General features: G+C 41.1%; 2 protein-coding genes across 12 annotated transcripts in view; one reads left to right on the top strand and one right to left on the bottom strand.

Annotated features, from left to right (window-relative positions):
- Window positions 1–26978, top strand: part of AGAP1 (ArfGAP with GTPase domain, ankyrin repeat and PH domain 1) — a 319294-nt gene that overhangs the window by 155682 nt on the left and 136634 nt on the right. For all 7 annotated transcript variants that reach the window (XR_014502416.1, XR_014502417.1, XM_083400967.1 and 4 more), the window contains one exon: window positions 22239–22343. Coding sequence is in view for 5 of the 7 variants with exons in the window: in XM_083400967.1 (XP_083257093.1) it covers window positions 22239–22343 (105 nt within the window). In the remaining 2 variants the exon portion in view is untranslated. The remainder of the gene's footprint in view (window positions 1–22238; window positions 22344–26978) is intronic.
- The window catches only part of TRPM8 (transient receptor potential cation channel subfamily M member 8), a 298169-nt gene that overhangs the window by 235179 nt on the left and 36012 nt on the right, over window positions 1–26978 (bottom strand). The gene's annotated exons all lie outside the window — the stretch shown is intronic.

The following is a 26978-nucleotide window of genomic DNA, read 5'->3' as shown; positions in this document are numbered from 1 at the left end:
AGCAGTGCAGTGTAGATCAAAAAAGCCTAATGTATTTTTAGGTTGCACCAAAAAAAGTATAGGTTCCAGATGACATGAAGTAATGGTATGACTCTATTTTGCTGTGGTCCAGTTACGGTAAGTTCTAGACATCACATTTTTAGAAGAAGAACTTGGGCTGAAAATGGTGAAAAGTCTAGAGATCAAGTCCTATGAAGAAAAATTGAAGTAGTTCAGTTTCATTAGCCTGGCAAATATACTATTAAGAGGCAATATGGTAACCATCTAAAGATATTTGAAGGTTCTCACGTAGATCAGGGACATCCAACTCTGTGATCTGTGATCTACTCACAGTATAAAAAAAACTGGCAGTGATCTACCCAAAGTTGTAGAGCTTGAGCTTTTTTTAGGAAGCCAAAGTTGTGGGCTTTTTTGCTTTTTTGTAAGGAGATCGCTGAGGGGCCAGAGATCAACCAGAATCTACCAGGAACATCTGATACCTGTTGGACATGGTGGACATAGTGTGGAGGGTGCCCTGAATTGACCCCCACGGTTTTTTTGAGGGGTATGAACTGATGGTATGAGCTATTAAACAGTGGGGCGGATTGTCTCAGAAGGTGGTGTATTCTCCTTTAGAGTTTGTAAACAGAGACTTGGTGGTCACCTGTCAGGGATGTTGTGGCAGTGGATTTCCTGTTTTGGCGGGGGATTGACTTTTGAGATCCTTTGCAACTCTTTGACTGTTCCTAATTTAGCTTCAGACTTTAAAAGCTTCAATGCACTGTGCCTAAAATGGTAATAGTGTGAATAAAAGGTGTCATATTTTAATACTATATTTGTATGAACAAAGGTAAAGGACCCCTGGATGGTTAAGTCCAACTGAGTTCAAGTTTGGGTGCAGTGCTCATCTCCTCTTTCAGGCTTGAGGGAGCCAGCGTTTGTCCGCAGACAGCTTCTCCGGGTCATGAGGCCAGCATGACTAAACTGCTTCCAGATCATGAGACAAAAATGAAGTATTGGAGGCAATGATGCCATGTATTCATTTCCTGCTCCTGACTTTAGAATTTCGACGAGCAAGAAATTAGGTTTGCTTTTGTTAATTGTGATCAGTTATTAATCAAATATAAACAGGTTGCTGAAGCCTTTGCTGTACATTTGACAAAGCACACCTCTTGTACCCTGATGACAAAAAATATAATCTGACGTTTTTGGGAATAGAATTAGTTAAAGCATAGGGTAACCACCAACAGCATGTACATCCAGGTTTTCAGCTCCATCATTCTATTTATCTACATATCTTTGGAAGTTTGCTTTCAGGTAAAATTTTCTATGAAGACAGGGCTTGCTGCCTACAAATGGTCTTAATTTAGTGTTTGCTGCTGTCAGAACATGTAATGCCATAACCTGAGCTCTTCTGTTGACAGGAGGTCAGATGTGAGAACTGAGAAGTTTGTGGAGTCTCATAATGGATAGTGGAACATTACAATCGAGTAAAGAACAGTGTCTTATATGTTTCTTAATTAATTACGTTCTTGGGTGGAGTTAGGTAAAGAAGATTCCACCTAAACATTAGGAAGAACTTCCTGACAGTAAGAGCTGTTCGACAGTGGAATTTGCTGCCAAGGAGTGTGGTGGAGTCTCCTTCTTTGGAGGTCTTTAAGCAGAGGCTTGACAACCATATGTCAGGAGTGCTCTGATGGTGTTTCCTGCTTGGCAGGGGGTTGGACTCGATGGCCCTTGTGGTCTCTTCCAACTCTATGATTCTATGAAACCAATATTGTTTTGTTTTTGTTTTAAATAGAAAGTAGTTGTCATTTGTATTGATACCTACAAGCTTTGCAACTTTACAATTAGACCTCTACAAACTGATTAAGGGTCGACCTATTTAAAAAGCTATATAAAAAGAATACAGTGGTAAGAAGTAGTAGCGTAGAGAGCAATTAGAAAGCAGAAGGAGCTAAAACTTGGTAATGCCCCGCCAAGGCCCAGCAAAGGGCCTTCTGCCAACTCCCAAAGCCCTTACTCTGCCCATTCATCTGTCCACTCTGAGCATGTGAGCAAGGGCAAGGGAAAGGAAAATAAGAAGCTCTTCTTGCATTTTGCCCTTTCCCTCTTGGCAGCAGTGTAGAAAGGATCCCGAGGGAGAAGGCAAACAAATAGCCTGGGAGGTGGGCCTCCTCTCAAATACCATTTTACCCAACAGCCCTCCTGGGATATCTGTCCCTAGTTTAATATATTTATTTACTTAAAGTCTTTATATTGGTTGCCCAGTAACATACCGGTAATTCTCTGGGTGGCTTACAAAGATAAGATAATATCAAAAATAATTGTAGCAGAGAGACCTAAAACCAAATTCCTAGTACAACTAAAAAATTATCAAAATACAGTGGTGCCCCACAAGGCGAATGCCTCGCAAGACGGAAAACCCGCAAGACGAAAGGGTTTTCCGTTTTTCGATGCGCTTCGCAGGACGAATTTCCCTATGGGCTTGCTTCGCAAGACGAAAATGTCTTGCGAGTCTTGAGATTTTTTTTCACTCCCCACCCCCTTTTTCTAAGCCGCTAAACCGCTAATAGCCTTTTAGCAGCTAATCCGTTAAGCCGCTAATAGCCGCTAATAGCGCTAATCCGCTAAGCCGCTTATAGGGTTGCTTCGCAAGACGAAAAAACCGCTAGACGAAGAGACTCACGGAACGAATTAATTTCATCTTGCAAGGCACCACTGTATATATCAAGGGAGATAATAGATTTTCAAAATCTAGGAGGTGAAAAATGTATTTTTCTGTTGCTGACAATACCTTTCTCTAATTACCAACTTCCTTTTGTGGCAATGTTCAAAACTCAGATATACTGTGGTACCTCGGGTTAAATACGCTTCAGGTTACATGCGCTTCAGGTTACAGACTCTGCTAACCCAGAAATAGTACCTCGGGTTAAGAACTTTGCTTTAGGATGAGAACAGAAATCGTGTGGCAGCAGCAGGAGGCCCCTTTAGCTAAAGGGGTGCTTCAGGTTAAGAACAGTTTCAGGTTAAGAATGGATCTCCGGAATGAATTAAGTACGTTACCCGAGGTACCACTGTATAAGCTAATCGCCAAATGACACCTTAAATCTAGGTTATGGTTGCCACAACAGAATGTCTAGGTGCCATTTCCCTCCCCCAAATGAGATGGTGCTCTCTAGATATTTGGATTACCTTGCTGGCTGGAACTAGTGAGAGTTGTGGTCCAAAACATAAGTAGAGCAGCAATTTATGGAAGGGTGCTGTAAGATAGAACAAATTAATCAGGTAATGGCAGCCACTAATTTTATAGTGTTATTTTGGATCAGCATTACAGCTCAACGACTTAAGTGTTTGTTTCTAATGCTTATTACCAGTTATGCATAGAGAACTTGAAGGACCAGGAATTGGGTATATTTATTTCCCACAGTCTTAAGAGCCCCTATATGTCATCCAGCGTACAACTGATTATTTCTGGTACAGATGTGATATCACATTTGTGAAGTTATTGAAGAAAATAGCAAATAATATTTAGATGCCACCATCTGGCATACTAATTTTATGCCACTATAACATGGCTGTTTATATAAAATTACATTTTCTGATTCAGTATGTTTACATTACTCATCTGTATGACCATAGTGTTTTGAAAACCCGTGTTTTAATTAACAGCATAATATCTACAAGCATAATGAGATTGAAATCTGGACGGCATATTGTCTTGTGTTCAGATCATTTAATTTTATAGATATATGTCTAAAGTTATTATATTAGACTAATATTTAGAATATTATATTAATCTATACATTAAAGAACAATGTTCATAATATATAGAAAGATGGTGATAGCTTTTCCTCCAAGCATCCTCAGACTGCCTATCATTCCACAGATTTCGATGTCAGGACTACATCCACAGTAGTTTACGGTTGGCTTTCTATTTAACCAACTTAACCTGAGATTTCTTCCCTATTTCTTTGACTGTGCCATTGGATAGGCTGCCCTCTCTACCTCTGTCTACATGGCATAAGTAATTTTCTAGGTCACTGCTTCTTCTATCTCTTCTGTCGCTATCTCTTCTGTCGGTTCTTGCTGTGGTGCTTAGCTAACCAGAACTAACTAGAACCCTACTAGGTTCCCAGCGGCCAGTAATGATCTTTCTTCAGGATAAGACTTTCTCAAGTCTTGTGCTTCTTTTACAGAAAAATACTGTGCTAAATGATATCTTGAAATTAATTTCTGGAACAAGTTGCCACTGAAATGTCTTGGACTTCGGGATAGTATCTATGAAATATAAAATATGTGCTTTTTAAAAAATTAGTAATCAAATGAATACCAATGGATAGATTTTGTGGATTGGCAGTATAATTCAGCAGGCTTCGAAATTTTCATCCATAAAGCAGATTCTCTGCCTTGAGGGGAAAATAACATCCTTTCTACAGGACAAAGTCTATAATAGTTGGACCATGAGAAAAAAGGTGTCTTCTTTTTAACTCTTGTGTTTCCAACCTAGGTCAGAAAAACAGTTGTTTAAGATAAACTGTAAAAACTAAAATTAAAATGTTTTTCTAATATCTTGGAATCCAATCTGCTGTATTAAAAATCTATGATTGTATTTGTAATTAATGTAAAAATGTCTATCTATAATGGCGCTAATAGCTCTAATATCATAAAAACAAATAGTTTTACAACAGATTTAAATAGATTTTTATTATGAATCCTTGAGACTTGAAGGTGGCATATAGTCATTTTTCAGTACCATTTTTTTAAAAAAATCAGAGTTTACTCTGAAGTATACTAGAGCAGTAGTGTGATAGACTCATTGATAGAATTGACACTTGCAAGACTACACTCAAGAGAAATGAATACATTCTCCTGATTACCCATATCCAGTGCAGTAGAATGTCGTCCTCCTGGAATTACAGTAGTTCATAGTTGGCAACTTCCTCAGCGGAATAAAAGGTCATCATTCATTTGCATGTTAATGCATTTAAATGTATGCAAATTCAACATTTCATCATTGCCTAATATCAAGGGTGAGTTTAAAATAGAAATTAGGTAGGAGGAAGAAAAGCCAATCAGGCCAACTTAATGCTGGCCATGTGGCAACCTTAGCACTTGTTCATAGTGGCCCAAAGGCCACAGACTATTTCATGATATGGAAGATAAAATGTATACCCAACTAATAATCCTGATTTTTCCCCCCATGGCAGCTCTTTTTGTGTGTTAGCTTTCATTACCTAACTTGCATTCTAGTTATTTTTAGGTAGATACTAAGCAAGTAGTCATTTAAATCAATGGCCAGCCTCAGGTTTATCAGACGTGCATTGTGAATTCATATAAATACAGTGGTACCTCGGTTTACGAACTTAATCTATCCCAGAAGTCCGTTCTTAAACTGAAACCGTTCTTAAACCGAGGGGCGCTTTCCCTAATGAAGCCTCCCACCACCGGTGCCCTTCCATCATTCGGCTTCCGTTGTTTGACTAAGGTAGAGTTCGTAAACTGGGACACTACTTCCGGTTTTGCGGAGTTCTTAAACTGAATCGTTAGTAAACAGGCTTAAACCGAGGTACCACTGTACTCAAAAAGCTGTAGGTCAGGCAAGTAGGCGTGGATGAATCTTTAGAACAAATTGCAGTGCAACCATTGCCATAAACTCAAAGAATCAGCACATTTAGTGCATCCCATGTCTCTAATCATATAGAAAAGATCTGGTTTCATTCAGCATCAGTACAGAGAAAATGGCTTTATCTGGTGTGTGTGATAACACATTTACATTTTTCTTTTATACCTACATCAGACTTGTAAGACCATGTTTGTTCATAAGCTGGGTTCCCACATAGTTTCAGATAGCATAGGCATAATTAAGATGAACAGGTAAATGTGTGTCTTGGGATCCGCATAACTGAATGCTCCTCTATACAATTTTTTTTAACCCACCACATAGAAACCTTGCACATCAGAAATTAAGCTACCCTGGAACCCACCTCCTTGATGTGTAGTTTTCAGTAAGAATGGAATTTATATAGAATAGCATTTAGCTTGAAATTGTACAGTCCAGACAGAGGTTTATCACCTCATATTCTGTCTGTAAAAACTAGGTTCTAGTTTCATAGTATTTTAAATACTCCTGAAGCACTCTGCTGTTGCCATACCAAATCATCAAACATTCCAGCTATTTGCCAAAATTTAATCCTTGCTAAAGTAAGAGAATGGATGTTTGTTTGTTTGTTATATTTGTATGTTGCGTTTCCTCCAGAGAACTTGATACATGGTCTCCCACTAGTTTATTTGCACAACGGCATTGTGTAGAAGGCCAAACGGAGAGTTTGTGACTGGCCCAAGGTCACTCGGTGAGGTTTATCTCTGAGTTGGGATTTGAATCTTGGCTTTCCCAGCCTTGGTCCAACACTCTAATCACTACACTGTGCTGGCTCCATTTTGGAAAAACTCACTGAATGTTTATTTTAAGAACATAAGAATAGTCCTTCTGGATCAAGCCAGTGTTCCATCTAGTCCTGCTTCCTTTTCTCCCAGTGGCCCATTAGATGCCCATGAGAAGCCCCAAAGCATGACCTGAGCCCAAGAGCACTCTCCTGTGGGCAGTTTCCAGCAGATGTCGTTCTGAGCCATACTGCCTCCAACAGTGGAGGCAGAGGAGAGGCTTCGTGGCTAGTAGCCATTGGTAGCCTTGTCCTCCATGAATTTGGCTAGTCTTTTAAAGCCACCCAAGTGGGTGGCAATCCCTTCCTCCTGTGGGAGCAAGTTCCATGCTTTCACTATGTGCTGCCTGTAGAAGTCCTTTCTTTTATCCGCCCTGAATCTTCCAACATTCATCTTCATTGGATATTCATGAGTGCTATGAGAAAAGCCTTCCTCTATCCACTTTCTCCATCCCGTTCATAATTTTATATACCGATATTTCCTTAAACTGAAAAAACTCTCAAATTCCATAATGTTCCTCATAGGGGAGTTCATGTTTGCATCACACAGTAAGCCATAAGCCACAACTTACCATACACAGGCAAATAATAATAATAATAATAATAATAATAATAATCAAATGTATGGACTGCTGCACAGCTTAAAGCCATTGAAGTGGTGTACATGGTAAAAACAGAATAAAACACTGAAACACAAGCACAACAAAAAAAATCAGTTCAACAAACTCAGCAATAAAACCATCCATATAAACTGTAAAAACAACAAGACAATTTCATTAGATACAAGATCTTCCATATATGATTGGGTTACACCCCAGGGAAAGCCTTCCTAAACAAAAATGTATTCAGTGGACACCTAAGCATCATCACACTTGGTGCCTGTCGGATTAAATCTGGTAATCAGCAAAATTTATACAAATAAGTTTAAATATAAAAAAATGAGTGAAAAGGAAATATGCAAGAAATATGAAGTGTGGTGTAGTGGTTAAGAGCGGTAGTCTTGTAATCTGGTGAACCAGGTTCGCTTCCCCGCTCCTCCACATGCAGCTGCTGGGTGACCTTGGGCTAGTCACACTTCTCTGAGAATTGGAAATTATGTTATTTGTTATGATGTAATATTGGATATATGAAAATTTAATAAAAAATAATTATAATAAAAAATTTAAAATATGGTAATTTATTGCAGAGAGCTGCAGCTGTAACACTAAAAGCCCAGTTCCTAGTACATACTAGGTGCACCTCCAGGGTATATGGTACTCTCTCAGCAGTGTCCCATCTGAGGACACAGTTACTGATATAGTGGGCATGGTGGTCTCTTGGGAATCCTGGCCCCCAATTGTTTAGGGTGCTAAATACTAAAATAGGTGTTTGAACTGTGCCTGGTTGCATTTTGACAGTGAGTACAACTCCCTCCGCAGAGATCTTACATGGTGTTGGCAAGGGCACCCTAGTTCAAAATCTAGCTGTCCTCATCCAGCCCACAACTGCTGCCAGACCCTGGCCAGAGCCTTCATGGCCACTTCTACTTCAGATGTTATGGAGAAATAGAGTGGGATGTCATTGGCATATGGATGACACTTTGCTCCATATTCCCTAATGACAGATCCCAAGGCTTCATATAGTGCTGTGTGGCACTCCATAACCTAAATGCCATGGGGCTGATAAACATCCTGGACCCTGCATGTAGGACTTTCTGGACTCTGCATGCAGGAACTGAGCCACCATAAAATAGTAGCCCTGACACCCATCTCATATAAGTTCAGGAGGATAACATGGCCAATGGCATCAAAAGATGCTGAGAGATCAAGCAAAGTAAGTAAGATTGCACTCCCCTTGCCCTCATCCATCAGGGCAATGAAGTCTGATTTGTTCCTGAAGCCAGGTCTGAATCAAGAGTATAATAATAATAATAATAATAATAATAATAATAATAATAATAATATTCCCCCCCCCCCAATCTGGCTGGGTTTCCCCAGCTACTCGGGGCGTCTTACAGCACATAAAAAATGGTAAAACATTAGTCATAAAAAAATTCCTGATACATGGTTGCCTTCAGAAATGGGTCTAGATAATCAATTCATCCAAGAAAGCCTGCAGCTGCTGTGGCACACCACTCTCAATTGCCAGACTAGGCTTTTAAAGGAGTGAACATAGCACCACCTCTTTCAAAGCAATGGGCACCACTCATCCCTTAATGGCCCTTTCACCACACCCTGAGCCCACCCAGACACGCCCTACTGACTAGATTTTATTAACCAAGAGGGACAGGGATCAAGGAAGCATGTGGCTGGACACATAACTGCTAGCACTGTGTCAGTGTCTTCAAGCCTCAACAGAAGAAATTGATGCCATAAAACCTGACCAGATATGGTGTTTGGTTCTGCACCAACTGTGGTGTCAAGATCACTACGAAGCCAAGCAATTTTACCCTCATAAACTCATCACAGCAAGCCTCCAAGGGGTCCAGGGAAACTCCCCCTGGGACCAATAACCTCTGAACCACTAGCAGAAGATGTGACTGAGGCAGCAAAGTAGGCCTTCTTCATGGTAGGCAAACCATAGCTCAGTTGGCTAGATAGCTCAGTGTTCAGTCGGCTTCGGCACAAGATTTCTACCATTTGCACTCTAGTCTTCACCCAGGCTATTTTATCAGTCACAATTTCCTGGTACACCAGGGAGTAAAGGGAGCTACACAGAAATAGAGAGGGCATTCAGAAATCATCCTGTTGATGGCCCATCTCATTTCTCCATTCCAGAGTGATACTTGTGCCTCATTGAGGTCAAGTCTTGCATCTCTGCTGAGATGTTTTGGGGTCTGAGTAAGCAGCACTAACTAAGGGCATCCTTATAAGGGGTCTGTGTTATACAAGCAGATGACACTGCTTGATATTGAGTCAGATCTTGGTTACATAGAGCCCAGTATTGTCTGCACTTTGCATTAGAGGCTATTCAGGGTCTTAGACAGAGAAAGGTCTGCTGAAGGTGGCACCTGTGGCATGCAAAAGGATGTGCTCAGCCATAGATCTGTGGCCCCTCCCCTAACAGGAGAGGGCCAGGTGAAAGGAAAGAAAGATAAAGTAAACCAGAGAGTAACTAGAAAATTCAAGAAGGTACTCAACAGCCTAAAAGCACACACACACACACACACACACACACAATCCACCTTGCACAGGTATGAGGAACAGATACATATTATTTTTAACTTGGGACGTTCTCTTATTTCAAAAAACTCATATAGTTCAGGGTTTAAGGATTGCTCACAAAGCCCTTTTTGGTCCACAACATGAAGTGTGAACCCTTTTTGTGAAATAATATGGGCCACGGTTTTTTTTAAAAAAAGCTTTCGTTTTTCTCTCAGTGTTCCAGGTTTTGTTATTCAGTAGATGTTATATTAAATTGGATTTTGTGTCCATCATTATTAAAATGTGAAGTGTGTCGGTCACAAAACATACATTTCAGGGCAGTTAGCTGAATAATTCTTTTCTTTATTATCCCAAATTACTGCTGAGCTCTGGAGAGGTGAGCAGTTTAGCCAATTATTGCCATTTGAGCTGGATTTGTGGGTGATTAGCTCCTGGTCGAATTCAGTCCTGGTAAGGGCTTTGAAGCCTTCACTTGTGTGATTTTCACAGCAGTGAGGTAGGAATAGACGCAGCTAATGACAGGAAGGTCGCTTGGGTTATGTGACCTGTGAGGTGGGGTGGTTAGGTTTAGCAAATAGGGCATCCACAATAACAAGTGTGTCACTAACCCTGCCGTGCATAATCGAAGTTTTATAGGATTGTTGGAGATGCTGACAGCTCAATTAAAGTGTAACCCTTTGTACCGTACACCCTGGTAGAATGACAGAAATATTACCAACAAAAAAGGAGGGGGCCACAAGGGAACTGGTTAAGGATCCTATATTCTTTTTCACTACTTCATGGAAGGATCTACAGAGCGAGCTGCAAAAATCATCCATTTGTGAAATAGCTTGTCTGGGGGAGGGGGCCCAGTACCAAACATGGATTTTTTAAAAAAGAGAAGCTTCTATTAAGTGTTGTTCCTGATGTTCCTATGGAAACAGTTTCGATGAGAATGGAAAGTTTACTTCTGTTTTTAAAGCGTTGTGGGGCTCTCTTCCCTCCACCCCCCCCCCCCAATCTATACCACTTTTTTATATCTGGCTAGAAAACATGATGCAAGGTGAAACAACTGAGGGCTGAAGCTGGTTAACTCAGATTTTGGATACAAGTATAAGTATTCAACATATGCTCATATTTTGCCTTTGTGAAAGAATATTCATATTTTCTCCCCTGCAAAATAAATCAAATGTATTAGATTTATACAGTTACTGAATTTTATAGAATGTAGTATAATAGGCCATGCTGTTTTCATATCCATTGTAGTCAATTGTGTTGGTGCATAAAATTGTTTAAACTGGGCTAAAGAGCTGCTGATTTCTATACCCAAAGACATCCCAGTTCCACTGCTGGGTTTATTCAGCACTAAATAAATGCTCCATCGCTAAAGTTAACTACTTTCTTCTTAGGAAATTTGGACTTTCTCTGATGTTGAGAGATAAACAACTACTTGTACCAAGGGGCTATTAAATCTGCTGCTTATTAGCAGAACGGTGTCTTTGTTGTGGGTAGGAGGAGAAACACTGCAGAAGGCAAAGGGAACTCTGTGCTGCAAAGCAAAGAATGTTGACTAGCCTGATGCTGAACTGAGTATAACTGCTGAAGTATTTTAGAGCATATGCTGTATGATAATTTCAATACATTTAAGATCATAGGGCGGCTCACAAAATAAAAACACAAAAATACATACCACAATGACAAACAAAAGCAATAGCCCCTGCCACAGTTTAAAAGGCTGCAGATTGTTTAATTTGCCAAAGGCCTGGGAGAAGCAGAATGTTTTTGCCTGGCACCTAAGGATATGTAATGAAGACACCAGGCAAGCCTTCATGGGAAGAGCATTCCACATAGAAGGAGCCACCATAGAAAAGGCCTCTTCTCATGTTGCTGGATCTCTTGCGGAGGAGGCAGAAAAAGAAGGGCCTCAGATGAGGGTCACAGGGTTCCCATCGGTGGTACATATGGAGGAAGGTCGGTCCTTCAGGTATTGAGGTCCTGAGCTGTTTAAAGTTATAGGTTAAACCCAGCACTTGGAATTGGGCCTGGAAACCAATTGGCAGCCAGTGCAGTCAGGCCAGAATTGGCATTATGTGGTCAAACCATATTGCCCCGGTAAGAAACCTGGCCTCTGAATTCTGCACCAGGTGAAGTTTCTGAACCCTTTTTAGAGGCAGCCCCATGTATACCTCTAATCTAACTTAGAGGTTACCAGAGCCTACAAAACAGTAGTTAGGCTGTCCCTGTCCAGACAGGGGTGCAGCTGGGCCACCAGATGAAGCTGATAGAAGGCACTCTGGGCCACTGAGGCAACCTGAGCCTCAAGTAACCGCAAAGGATCCAGGAATACCTGCAAGGTGTGGATGCTCCTTCAGAGGGAGTGGAACCCCATCAAGAGCAGGCCACCTCCCAGCCACCTGGTCTAGGGAACTGCCCTCTAACAGTACCTCAGTCTTATTTGGATTGAGCTTCAGTTTGCTGGCGCTCATGCAGGCCATTACCGAGGCAAGACACTGGTCCAGCACTTCCATTTTTATATCTAAGATTTTTATTGGGTATTTTATACTTATAACAAGAAAGACAATAAAAAATAAACAAAAGGAAAAAAAAATACATAAATTCAACAAACAATACATCCACAATAGAAACTGGAATAAAAGCAATACAACATAAAAAAGAAACAAAAGTAAAAACACACATCCAAATTTTATATCCACATCTTTCATTAGCTTATTTCCTCGACTTCCTCGCACCTCCCTTTTTTGTATTCTAGTTCAAGTTATCTAATTGAACAAATCCTTTCCCTCTTCTTCAATTTAATCTTTAATTTATCATAATACAATTTAATTTTCAATTTCCCAATTTAACGCGTTAAATTCATATCATTCTTAATAACCCTTCTGCTAATACCGTGTAACTTCATTCCAATATACTTCTAACATTCATTAATTTTACAGTATTTTTGTAAATATACTTTAAATTTTTTCCAATCTTCTTCCATCGACTCTTCTCCCTGGTCTCGGATTCTGCTGGTCATTTCCGCCATTTCCATATAGTCCATCAGTTTCATCTGCCATGGTCCAGCACTTCCACTGCCTCACCTGCAGATGTAAACAGGAGACGTAGAGCTGTGTGTCATCAGCATATTGCTGGCAATGTACTCCAAAACTCCAGATGACCCCATGGGCCTGGTGCATTTATTCACTGCCTCATCTCAAGAATGAAGAATAAATCTGGCATCAATTGGCAAAGCACCACATAACCAATACATGTAAACCTGGAAGGTGGGCAGTGTGTGCCACTTGAGTAGGTGACCAACAAGAAAAAAGGGCACCATTTGAGGCCACCTCCTCATCAGTTGGAGCTCTGGCTTGTCTTTCCTTATAAACTTGACTGAGAGGATGCAGCAGCAGGATAGTGTGTGCCAATGTGTTTTGTCATTGACTATGCAGACTGGAAGGGACGCGGGTGGCGCTGTGGGTTAAACCACAGAGCCTATGACTTGCTGATCGAAAGGTCGGCAGTTCGAATCCCCGCGACGGGGTGAGCTCCCATCGTTCGGTCCCAGCTCCTGCCCACCTAGCAGTTCGAAAGCACCCCTAAGTGCAAGTAGATAAATAGGGACCGCTTTCTAGCGGGAAGGTAAACGGCGTTTCCGTGTGCGGCACTGGTGCTGGTTCGCCAGATGCAGCTTCGTCACGCTGGCCATGTGACCCAGAAGTGTCTTCGGACAGCGCCGGCTCCGGGCCTCTTGAGCAAGATGCAACCCTAGAGTCGGTCACGACTGGCCCTGACGGGCAGGGGTACCTTTACCTTTATGCAGACTGGGATTGTTATAGTCTAACAAAACACCTGGAGGGGCACCTTAAGTAATTTTGAGGGGAAATACCATATACATTCCAAGTTTTTCTGGTGCTTGAGGAAAGCCTTTGGGTACAAACACCAAACCTTCTGTTTCTATCTTAACCCTAGATCTCACCCACTGCCTCCCCATTCCCAACCCCCACAGCACAGTGTCCAAGAAGCCTTTTACATTCTTATTATAAAGTTTAGTAATTTACTTGGCTACTGCTTTCTTCATCCTTTTCCTTCTTCTTCATTAAATTTGTATACCGCCCTATTTCCACAGGTCTCAGGGTATTTCACAAGATAAAATCACAAGATTAAAAACATAAAAAACAACAACAACCCAATAATCCCCTCTCCCCAACACACTTTAAAAGAGCATTCTACAGTATGTCAATCAGCCAAGGGCCTAATTAAAGAGGAACATTTTTGCCTTGCGCCTGTGTATAGTGAAGGCACCAGCTGAACCTCCCTGGGGAGAGCATTCCACAAATGGGGAGCCACTGCAGAAAAGGCCTATTCTTGTGTTGCAATCCTCCAGACCTCTCATAGAGGAGGCACACATAGAAGGGACTCAGAAGATGATCTCAGGGTCCAGGTGGCTTCTTCTAGTAGTATTGGAATACTCTATATTTTCTAGAAAGAGTCCCTGTTTTCTCTCCCTAGTAAAATAAAACTCCCTCGTTTTGTGCCTACTTTTTTCCTTTTGGGGTGCCCCATTCATATATATTTTTCTTATTACTGTAATTTTCTTCAGTTATGTTTTAGGGTTCAACTCCCAACCTTTGGTCTCTGCAGCTAACCTTTTTTTTCTCTAAGGGCCATATTCACCCTTGGCCAACCCTCTGGAGGCCAGCACCAGTCGTAGGTGTCACCATCATCTCCTCTCTGGTCATCAAATTATCAGTCTGATGACTGAGGAGGGGACAGTTCGCATCTCCATCAATGAACTGGACTTTGCCCACCATAGCACCGTGTCTCCTTCATTCTACCACCAAAATCAATGGGGTCTAGGTACCAGGGAAAAAATCCTTTGAGTTCTCTAGAAGTTGAATCTATAAGTGGGGATATATGCTTCCCATATTGTACATCCATGTAAATTCATACACATATGAAGTGCATAGCCAGCCATTTCATAAAGCACATTCAGTGGCATAATTTGAATAGGTCAAGAACTTTGCTAGCTTCTGAGTAACACTGGGACCTTGGTTTTTCCAAAATGTTAAGCATGCAACTGTCTCTCTCCCCTTTCCTCACTTTTTAAAGGGGAAAAACCCCCAAGCTGACTGGGGAAATGCCCAGAGCTCAAGACGGGATGGGGTGGAGAGGTGGGGGAATCTTTTGACGGACAGGTCTGTCTTTTAATCACAGTGATTTGGAGGAGGAAAGTTGAAGCAAATAAACAGAGTTGTTATTGATATGGGTCACCTTTCTCCGAGTTTTTACTGTGATCTGGGTCGCCTGTTTCTTTCTCAACTGTTATTTCTCCTAACAAACATTTGAAAACCATAGCAGTCTTTTCCTTCACGGAGGCTACTTCCAGGAAGGGGGCAAGAAAAAACTGGTTCCCCCCCCCCCTTTTTTTTTTAGCTCCTGGACCTATTTATATGAACTTTGGCAGGGGAACCTCTTTTATGTACCCAGTTTTCAAGCTGATTGCCCTCTTAGGAGAAGGAATGTGGTTTCTATTTTCCTACTCCAAAATGATAAAGTCTGCCCTTGCAGAAGAACCACTGCACCAATCTTTCTGAAACTAGGCAGATTTTATCCCCTCAGAATGGTGATCCGTGCCTGCAATTTGCATCCAATTTTTAGCAGAAATGTGTGGTTTTTTTATAAAAGAAAACTTTACAGATTTCCTGCACAAAAACCACTGAATGTATCTGCCTGAAATTCAGTTAACCTAATGCACTTTGGAAAGGCTCATTTGCCTACATATTCCATCCACTTATGTAAAAAGAGAGGAGTTTTTAGCTGTTTTTAGATGCACCAACAAAGATAAAATAGAGCTTCGGATTTAACAGATCAAATTTGGACCTGAGTAACAAATTGAATCACAGTGAAAATTTGGGTTGCTTCCAGATGCTACAGATACAGATAAGGTAAATCATGTAGTCATTGCACACCCTTACTAGAGGACATGTGTGTAGTATATCACTTCCCTGATTGGCCAACCACTACTTTTAATTGATCCCAGGTGGGGTTCTACTCGTTAACTGCACATTGTTACCATAACAGTCTTGAAGCTGAGAATGGCAGTGGTCTGGACCATAGTTCTGTGCCTTGAAGGCCAGTATCTGAGGTTGATTGGCTCATTTAGGAACTCAGACCTTAACAGCAAATGAATCAATAAATATTTGTTGGTAAATAATTGCTATTGAATAGAGCTTTAATATAAATTTATGATTGGTGATTATCACAGCTTTGGGCTATAGTGAGCCACTTAGTGATAGATTTAAGATAAGACTTAAATTCATTATGTTGTTATTTAATGTGAGTTATTTAAACATTGTATTCTTAACATTGCTTTTGGCTTACAATGACCTCCTGGGACTAGACACAGAATAAGTATTCATAGAAAGGTGTTCAAAAGAAAGTAAGTTGCTCTTACTTATGCCCAATAAACATGTCTTTCAAACAACTGGGAAATGAGTTGAAACAGTAAGTAAAGAGCTTGAAAGTCACACATCTGTTGTTAGATTCAGAGTTTTTCTGGAGAAAGTTACTGAAATAGTAAGCAAACAACAGTGTGCACGGGTATATGGTGTGAACATAATTGCATTCACAATTATTGTAAGAAATTTTTTTAAACCCTGGTAAAGAAATCACATTTTAAGACTTGTCCCCTAATATTGCTAATGAATATGTTCCCGCGTAGAATTACAATGTATTTCAGTAGCTAGCTAGCTATATAATCTGAATTCCCTGAATAAAAAGTCTGTTTTTATAAGAGCCGAGGGTTTACTTACAGCTAACTGAAGATTTTTTGGAAATAAAAGTATTTTCTGGCCTGTCTATACCTAGTATTTGGAAGACACAATTTATCAGAGACATGGCAGAGGGGGAGGAAGAGGCAGAGGAAAACAAAAGGCTGCCTGTCACTTCTCAAAGCAACACCGAGATGCAGGAGGCAGGTGGTAGTAGGGGGTTGGATTCAACTCCAGAGGAGGAGGAATTGGCTGCACCCGAGTTTCCCAGAAGTAGGAGGCGGAGCAAGTGATTACAGCAAAGAAAGACCAGCTGGAAAGCAGGGGGCGGGCTCAGCACATATCTGGCCTTGGAAGGGGCCGGAGGCCAGTCGAGTCAACTGACTCCGATAGTGACGAATGAGCTGTGGGAGGCTCTGCTTGCTGTAAGCTTGTAATTGCCAAATAAAGCTAAAGGAGTTAAACTGCCAGCTTGCTGTGTCATGTGAGAGATGTGCTAAACCTAACACAATTGAACAAGCAAGCTTTGGCTTTAAAAAAATCTGAATTTTTGGTAGGGAGAACTGCAATCGGCAACAAAATTCTGTAGAATCCTGTTCAGGATTCCAGTAGCCAGTCATCTCTTCCCTCAGGATACCATATTCCTTCCCCTCCCTTTCCACTTTTCCTTTCATTTTTTCCAACAGATACTTAACATTCCTTAGGCACTTAACATGCTCAATCCACATTGGGCTGTTTTGGGATTTTATTTTATTTTATTCCCCTCTCAGGTGGTAGCTTGCTTTGTAAAGTTGACTTGTACTGCAAGCCTCCAGGTTCTCCTGATTATGCTGATACCTCCCTTTGTTTTCCTGTTGACCCCATTGTGGCTCTAATCCTGTTGGTATCACTGTATGAGATTGCTGTTAGAGGGAGTGTGGCATTATATATTACTTTACATATTTGGATCAGCAGTACTGAAATTAAGTTGGCAGGTATTTTGATTAACTGGTGCATATCTTTGCCTGCTGATCAAAGTTATTGTCTTTTTAGAGTACAATAGCAACACACTCTTGACTTAAGTAAACAATCAAATATGTGTATCTACTGTGGAACTACATGAGATGAAACACATAAATTACACAACTTGGCAGTCCTCTTCCTCACAACATGGTTTGTCCACAATTTTAGTGAATATAATGGAGTTGCTGAAATAATGGCTTGCATCTCAAGAACCGTGGGTGGCATTTTGCTTGCACACAGTGGACCTTTCTTTCCCACTCTTTCTGCTGCAGTGGGGTCCCCTGCTCAGGCTCAGATCCAAAGCTCCTTTGCACATGATGTATTTAGGACACTTGGAATGTTGCATACCTTCCAACATTTCTCAAACGGAAATTGGGGTGTCCTAAGGAAAAGCGGGGCATTGCAGGATCAAAGCAGAAACTGAGGCAGCTTCTGTAAATCTGGCATTATTTGCAGACATGCATAGTGGAAAAGGACATGGGTGGCACTGTGGTTTAAACCATCGAGCCTCTTAAACTTGCTGATTGTAAGGTCATCTGTTTGAATCTGCACAACGGGGTGAGCTCATGTCACTTTGTCCCACTCCTGCCAACCTAATAATAATAATAATAATAATAATAATAATAATAAATTTTATTTATATCCCGCCCTCCCCAGCCGAAGCCGGGCTCAGGGCGGCTAACAACAATTAAATAATCAAACATTCTAAAAACATTCCATTATAAAAATTAATTAAAGTCAAATTAATGGCAACCGTTAAGCAAAATTCTGTGCAGGTTGCCAGAGGAGGGAGTCAGGCTGGGCCCTGACCAAAGGCCTGGTGGAACAACTCTGTCTTGCAGGCTCTGCGGAAAGATGTCAGGTCCCGCAGGGCCCTAGTCTCTTGTGACAGAGCGTTCCACCAGATTGGAGCCGCAGCCGAGAAAGCCCTGGCTCTAGTTGAGGCCAGCCTAACCTCTCTGAGGCCTGGGACCTTCAGGATGTTTTTATTTGACGAGCGCAGGTTTCTCTGTGGGGCATACCAGGAGAGGCGGTCCCGTAGGTACGAGGGTCCTAGCAGTTTGATAGCATACCAATGCAAGTAGATAAATAGGTACCGCTGCGGCAGGAAGGTAAACAGCGTTTCCATGTGCTCTGGCCCTCATCACGGTGTCCCATTGCACCAGAAGCAGTTAAGTCATGCCGGCCACATGACAAATGCTGGCTACTTGGCCTGAAAGTGAAGATGAGCGTTGCACCCCATAGTCGAATTCAACTGGACTTAACCATCCAGGCATCCTTTTAATTGTGCTAGAGACCACAGTTTCTATGAATATGAGGCAATCACTGTATCTCAACTGTGGGAGAAAAAGGCTCAAAAGTAATACTACAAGAATCTCACCATTCTGTGACTTGTGGAAGACACCCGTTTCTTTTCAAACATGTTAGAGAATTTCATAAAGGGTTGTTAACTCTTACAGCCTTTATTTTACTGGGTTGGTATTGGATCACATGTGCGTGTGTACCATTTCAAAGTTTGGTTTGTTAATTTGCTTGCTTGCTTACCGCTCTTCATCCACAGAACTCAGGCAGTTTCACAACATAAAATTACAGTAGAAAAACAATAAAATACATAGTAGAAATAAGAACAACAACAAACCAATAATCCCCCCCCCCGACACACACATTTAAAAGGGCATCACTGCAGGAGGAGAGATTAGCAACCGGCCAGTAGTTATTTTCCAAGTCCAGGGAGGGGTTCTTGAGGAGGGGTTTTACCACTGCCTCCTTCAATCAGGCAGGGACCACCCCTCTCGCAAGGAGCCATTAATAGTTCCCTCCTGGCTAGTTTTAAAAAGCCAAGAGGGGCAAGGGTCCAGAGCACAAGTGGTTGCCCTGTCCAATCAAAGCACCTTGTCCACATCCTCAAGTCTTACTATCTACAACTCATCCAACACGACTAGACTAGATAGAGAGTGCTCTGGACAACCCTTGAGATTTGTCTACTATAACAGCGGAGTCAAGATCCTGGTCAAGGCAAGCAGGTACGCCATAGTGAGGATGCAATGGAGGCAGCAAAGTAGGCCTTCTTTGCTGCCTTCACTGCCACTAGGTAGGCTCGATGATGAGCCTTCACCAGTTTTCACCAGCATTCAGCCTAGTTTTTCCTCCACTTGTGTTTGAGCCATCTCCCAACTCAAGATGTTACAATGCAGTGATGTTATACAAAGACTGCATGTGTATAGAATTTACACAGGTTTAGGAGTGGTGCACTAGTATTCAGTAAATGCTGTCCTGGGCTCCCTTGGGAGGAAGGATGGGATGAGATATGATATGATATATGATATGATATCATTTTTCTCTTAACTAAAATGCCCCTCCTTTTAAGCAAAGAGTTGCAACATGACTATTTCTGCAAATTAGGGATCACGTGATTGTTTTAAAGCCTGTTTTACATTATTTAAAGACAGTCATAGCAGCCATTATTTGAACAGATGCGGCTTCTGTTGTGCGACCACTGATTGTCGTCATCACATCAGCCAGTTAAAGTAACAGTGGAGGCTAATCTGCCCAGTAAGAAACGTGTTGGGTGTTTGTGATCACTTACTCATCAGCATGATGACTAGCACTATTTGAGAAATAGAACTTCTACAAATTGATAATAAACTGCTTTTTCATACTAAAACTTCGCTTTAAAACATTTACAGCATTCTAAAGGTTAGTTTTGTGGCCTTCACATAAGTCACCTTTCTGCAAGCACAGCTAGATAAAATATGTCCTGTCAACAGTGCTTAGTCACTATTGTCCTCAGCTGGAAATGGTGGGGAGAATATAGGGTATATTAAATCACTTAGGAGCACACTAGTGGAAATACTGACATCTTGCAAGCTTTATTTTTTCTTTTATATTATCACCAAGCATTAAAGATGATACATTTCATTTATATCATCAGATGAAGTAGATTCATCTATGTTCTGATGTAAGCACTGACCTCAACAAAGGCAAAGCAAGACTGGGGCACTCTGGACAACTGATTGGGAGCTTGTGACCAGGACTTGTAAACAGGGGTGTTTGCTAGGATGCTTTGAGTGGGGGGGGGGGCCTGGAGTGCTGTCTCATGGTGTACGTAGAACCAAGGGCATTTCAGTGACCTGCTTCCTGCCTGAGAATGCAGATTCATATAAAGCCCGCTGACCACAACCCCTTCCTTCTGATTCAGACAAACAATGGTGCCAGCCTCAGCCTTTGACGTATAGCAAGGGACTATGAGACTCTGCACAAGAAGCTGAAGGGCTTTGGGGCATAGGTGGGTTTTTTCATCGCTCCTTCCTGTTGAAGGTTGTGGCCCAGGAAGAGAGAGGAAAATACTAGCTGCATAGGTGGTGTCGTCAGGAAAGCTTTGGCTTTTTGGACCATGGTGCTGTCTTTAGGAAGGACTTTTGGGAAGATACATGTTGCACTTCACAGCGTTTGGCAAGAATGTCTCTGCTAAAAGTCTTGTGAAGCTGAAAGCAGGGAAGCACCTGGGACAAGGGATATTGTTATTGTTTAAATTTGTATACTGCCCTCCATTTGAACATCTCAGGGCAGTTCACAACAGAAAAATACAAATTGAGAATACAAAGTACATAATAAAAAGCAAACCAATAACCCACAGCCGAACACCTGGTTGAAGAGAAACATTTTTGCCTGGCGCCTAAACTTATGTAATGAAGCTGTCAGGTGAGCCTCCCTGCTGCCACCCACTGGACCTTTCACAGAGGAGGCACACAAAGAAGGGCCTCAGATGATGATCACTGCGTTCCTATGGGTGGTTCCTAAGGGCAGAGGCAGTCCTTGAGGTATTGTGGTCCAGATCTATTTAAGACTTCATAGGTCAAATATTGGTCAAATGTTGGACTAGATGATCCTTAGAGTCCTTTCCAACTCGACAGTTCTATGATTTTATGATTCTATGACTCATGAATGGAATATGAGAAAATAGCTCAGATGTTACTTGAGCAGCAGTTACTCTTGGTCTGAACCTTATGTATGAGCTGCAGCTTCTCAGTGGCTGGCTCTCCTTTCACAGAGAGATGCCTCTTCATTTATAGGATTCTAGCCTTCTCCAGCAGATAGAGCAGGGAAGACTTTGGTTGCACTAGGGCTTCTGCTATTAGAGTCATTTGAGTCAGAGGAGGTCAGTGTGATGTCTTCATGCCAGAAGGTTACTCTCTCCAGACTAATGTCCACAGTGGTGAGTGCTCAACTTCATGGAACTGCTAGCTGATCATTTAAGCATGGCTAAGCTCTTCTGGTTTTCTCCTTGCCCTCCTTTCAACGAAAAAGTGGGCACTTAAACATTGAAGTTGTATAAATTTAGCACCTATGTGTTATCATGGTTCAGAAGGGGCTACGTCTGTCACAATTTCTGATTTGGGTTCATAGCACAATAACCACATATTATTCAGAAATAAGTCTCACTGAATTCAATAGAGATTGTTCCCTAATAGATATGTACAGAATTGTAGCTTGACTTGATTAGTCTTAAAGGTGCCACACAGAACCGTTAAGAAGGGTTCCCATGAATTGATCATTAAAGAACAGGAAGCAGAGAATAGGAATAAATGGACAGTTCTCACCATGGATGGATATAAGAAGTGGGGTCCCTCCAAAGATCAATATTGGGACCACTCTTTATTGTCTTCCTCCTGGTTTGTATCCCCAACTGGTTAAAATGTATAAGATATGACGCTGCCAGCGGGGTGGGTATGGATGATGGTGAATGTATACTGATAATGTTATTTTAAAAGAATGTACTTACTAGTATGTGAATGAAGGAGCCATATCAAAGTAGTTAGTGCAATAACAAATGCTGTAAAACTTTATAGGATATGAACATATATATACTTGTGTGTGTGTGTCTAACAGTGTGTTTCATATTACCTCTTTCTTCTTAATAGGGCATGCTGCTGAAGCGAAGTTGCAGATCTTTAAATAAAGAGTGGAAGAAGAAATATGTTACTCTCTCTGATAATGGCGTACTGACCTATCATCCAAGTTTACATGTAAGTGTGCATGCATTTCACAGTTATCAAATGATGTTTCAAAACCAGGAATCAGACCCACACAAATTACAGTGGTTAGTTAATTCAAGGTTACTGTATTTTTTGCTCTATAAGACTCAACTTTTTCCCTCCTAAAAGGTAAGGGGAAATGTGTGTGTGCCTTATGGAGCGAATGCAGGCTGCGCAGCTATCCCAGAAGCCAAAACAGCAAGAGGGATTGCTGCTCTCACTGCGTAGCGATCCCTCTTGCTGTTCTGGCTTCTGAGATTCAGATTTTTTTTTTTTCTTGTTTTCCTCCTCCAAAAACTAGGTGCGTCTTGTGTCTTATAGAGAGAAAAATACGGTAGTTAATTTTTGAAGGAAGTGGAAGGCTTTTGCCTGGTGTCTAAAGATATATAATGAAGGCACCAGGCAAACCTCACTAGGGAGAGCATTCCACAAACAGGGAGCCAGTACAGAAAAGGCCCATTCTCTGGAACTCATATGGAGGAGGCACACAAAGAAGAGCCTCAGATGATGAATGCAGAGTCCGAGACGGTTTATATGGGGAGAGGCGGTCACTGAGGTACTGTGATCCTGAACTGTTTCCATAACCTTTCATTGCCTACAGACAGCCACCCAATCTTAAACAACTCCTCACCCACAATAATACAGCAAGCAGACTTAACATGGACACTGGTACCAGCGCCTGCAATAAACCAAGATGCCAACATTGCTGCCACATACACCCAGACAACGCCATCACTGGACCCAACAACATCAAACATACCATCTCAGGCCTATCTAATTGCTCATCTTCTAACATTGTGAAGGGTGTGGATAGAGGTTGACTGTCAAAGTATCCATTATTTTTTTAAAGGAAAACGCAGTTCTAATCAATGTGAAAATTAGAATTAAAAACATACTTTGATTAGTTGAGTATTAATGGGGGGGGGGGCGTTTGATAAGATACATAAGTGCCATTTCAGAGTTTGCTTTGATAAAGGGAATGGTTGATAAATGTAGCTTTCAGTAGTGTTATTGGAGAGCCATAATGCATAGTTTATTTTCTGTGCAATATTAAGCCTCCATTTATGCTTTCTTTATTTGCACAGATTTTGGTATTTTTATAGAAATCATTCTCTTTTCACACTAAATGACAATGTATTAAACTTTCTGTGTCTTTTCCCAGTGGAGTAGAAAGTTTGCTAGGAACATTTCAAAGGCAAACATAATTTCATTTTAAGAAGATCATCTCCCGGCACTTGGAAGTAACCCTGTATTTCTGAATTTAGACTGAAAGTATCACTGCGTGTTATCCAGTAGTACTGAACATATAAGAACAGTATGCATAGCGATGTGGCTACATCCAGCAGTATTTTATAAATACGTGTTTTTGGCTAAGCTTATAACACAATTGTAGATTTCCTAAGGTCTTTCGTAGGAGGAGATGATCTCTTTCCCCCCCAGGTGTGCCTGTGGCCCCAGTGGAAACCAATCAAGGTGCGATTTATGTTCATTAAGTGCTTGTCAAAACTGAAAAATTTTCTAATCAACAGCAATCTAACTGAAGCCTCCTCAGTGGCTGGGAGTGTCGCCTCTGCAGTGTCGGCTACTTGCCTGTTACAACTCTAGGCTAGAAATCCACTGATGATTACATTAGGCTAAGCTTCGAAGTAAATGAACCATATCTTATTTAGGTGCAACTAGCTTCAGTGTAGTCCTGCCCTGCAGGGCACTTTATAGCATTTTATGGCTTTAAAATTAGTGTAGCTTCCCATTTGCTGCAGGGTGCTACATGTTATGCCTTTGAACCCCATAAGCAAAGGGAAGGGGGTCTTTGTTCCCCTCCCTTTATTTTTCCTCTGCATTTTAGCTATTTTATTTTGCATCTTTTCCAGACGGCATTTTGCAATAAAAATGTCTGACTTCCCTCTGTACACAAAAAAGTAGAGTCATCAGCATTTGCCAGTCAGTACATACAATACTCTCAAACAATACTTAGCAATCTAAATAGATTTGCAGGTTGTTAACCAGTTTTCAATGATCTTTTTCAGTTATAAAATAGCGTTTTGAAATAAGATTTGTAATTTGCTGTAATTTGTTGTTTTCCTGTAAAGTATGGTTTGTGTGAATTAAATAAATTTTCAGTCTACTAAGACTGAATTAAATTAGTTATTGATAGGGAAACAAAAGCACAAAGGCATTTCACACAGTTAATTGGATAGAAGTATGACGAGCATATTCAAGACAAAGAATTTAACTTAACTCACTTGATTTCTGCAGAAATTAATATTGCTAATTATCAGAATGGTAAAAGATTGATGTGTTTTGCTTACTTTGATTGGAATAAGGAGGCATTGAACAGTGGTGATAAATAAAATAAGGGATGATTAGGTTAGCAGACTTTGGATAGGGTTGTTACAGTTAGTGTACTCTATTATGCCCACATATATTATAAAGAATTGTTGTCATTGAGTCTTTTTTAAAAGAATGAGATTTTTCATCAAGTAAGCTAAATAAAAGTAGAGAAAATCATTGGCCCTGTGTGATTTCTAAACTCTCCAGCAGGGCACAGTATGAAACAGTGCAAGGTAAATAGGTCCCATGCCAGATCTAGTTAGAAATCAGAAAACCTATTCTGCATGTCCCATAAGACCTTTTGAGCATAACAATTCATGCATATGGTCTATGGTTTCTGAACTGCTCAGTCAAGCCCTGATTCTGCAGTGTTCTTAGTAAAGTCTAAGTAAAGCTTTGCCATTAATAATTTCGGATTTTATATCACCTCTGCACCACTATAAATGTACTATCATACATGGAGATGAAGTACAGACTGATCCCCAACCAAAGATGTACTTTTCAAATCTTAGTTTAATATTATATTTGTAGAAAAGAGTGCATTCTAAAACCTTTAAGAACTTGTACTGCATGAATACCAGGGATATTTGATTTTTTTTTTTTAAAGAAACAGTAGAATCTGTCTCCACGTCACATTTATTAACTTCTACTGGTACTTTCCTTTGCCCCTCATATGTCATGTATTTCTCCCTTTCGATTCTGGTTAAACATTGATCATTGGGACCATAGACCTTGATACAGAATTAGACCATTGACCCATCTAGCTCAGTCCTGTCTAGAATGACTGCCAGCAGCTCTCCAGGATTCCAGCCAGGAGGCTCCTCTTGCCTGGAGATTCCAAGAACTGAACCGGGAGCCTTCTACATGCAAGGCAGATACTCTGCCACTGAGCTACAGTCTTTCTTTTGCCCATGAAATTAACTCTGGTCAATGTCACCCTTCCTATATTTCCTGGCTTCACACAGCCCATAAATAATGCTTAACAAGAGAGTGTGTGGATAATCTGATAAAAGTGCATGGCAGCCGCCTTATTTACTGCTGTTTAGCGAGAAACAATATCATGTGTAGTAATGTGGGTGGTGGGTATTTTGCTTTTGATATGTCAAAAACTAAAGCAGAAGCTCTAGATGTCAAACATTTGGATTATTTTGAAATACGACGATTCTGCAGGCAGATACCCTTTTCCTAATGGGGCAACCGGGGGGGGGGGCGGTTGAGATTCAGGAATTCCTACACCCCTAGTTCTAATCAAGCAGCCTTCTGAAACAATCTATTTGTTTTAATTTTTAATCTAATCTTAATTTAGCATCTGCATGCTTCTTTTCCAAAAGCAATGATAAAAATGGCTCACAACACTAACAATGCAGTAGAAAATAACATATGTATGATCTTATTTAGGTGCAACTAGCTTCAGTGTAGTCCATGGCTTTAAAATTAGTGTAGCTTCCCAATTGCTGCAGAGTGCTTCATGTTATGCCTTTGAATCCCATAAACAAAGGGAAGGGGGTCTTTTATATGGTTATGGTGTTATGCTGATTCAGCTGGGGTCTCACTCACCCTGGAGGGGACACACACTCCCTTGCAAACAGCAGCACAACCAAGCCAGGATTGCAGACTTTGCAGCTCCAAATGTCTGTTAATGGCATGCAACTGATAAAGAGAGACAACACCTTCTTTTCTAATAAAGAGGAATCTTACCCCAGAATGGATCTGTTTCCGATTTCACCTAACATGACTCAGGAAGCATACATGATGGACTCATAGAACCATATAATTGTAGAGTTTCACTAGTAAGAGGATAGTGCAACTCATCTACGTGAGTTTAGGACTTTTTATTTTAAGAGAAAAGGTGATTTAGAGGAGTCACTTTTTTGCATGGTATGCAGAAAGCTTTACTTTCTATCTCAACGCTAGAACTTGTGGACATAAAACTGGACGTTGGAAGTTTTACTGCAGACCAAAAAAGTACCTCACACAGCCCATAAAGAGGTGTTGATGGCCACAGACTTCGATGCCTTCAAAATAAGATTCGTGGAGGAAAGGGCTATGAATGGCTGCTCCACTCTCAGTTGCTGGGAAATACAAGTGGGGAGAGTCCGGCATTCAGGCTTCCCATGGGCATCTGGTGAGAACAGGAAGCCACTGGCCTGATCTAGGCTCCTCTTATTTTCTCATGAAGCTAATAAAGGGTCTCCAAGCCACAGTCCTCTTCAAAATGCCCCAATAGAAGTGGTATGTTGTTGTTGTTGTTTAGTCGTTCAGTCGTGTCTGACTCTTCGTGGCCCCATGGACCAG

This window comes from Podarcis tiliguerta (assembly GCF_965153285.1).
Source record: "Podarcis tiliguerta genome assembly, chromosome: 1".
Classification (NCBI taxonomy): Eukaryota; Metazoa; Chordata; class Lepidosauria; order Squamata; family Lacertidae; genus Podarcis; species Podarcis tiliguerta.
The sequence above is the reverse complement of the archived record's forward strand: the minus strand, read 5'-3'. Positions and strand labels throughout refer to the sequence as shown.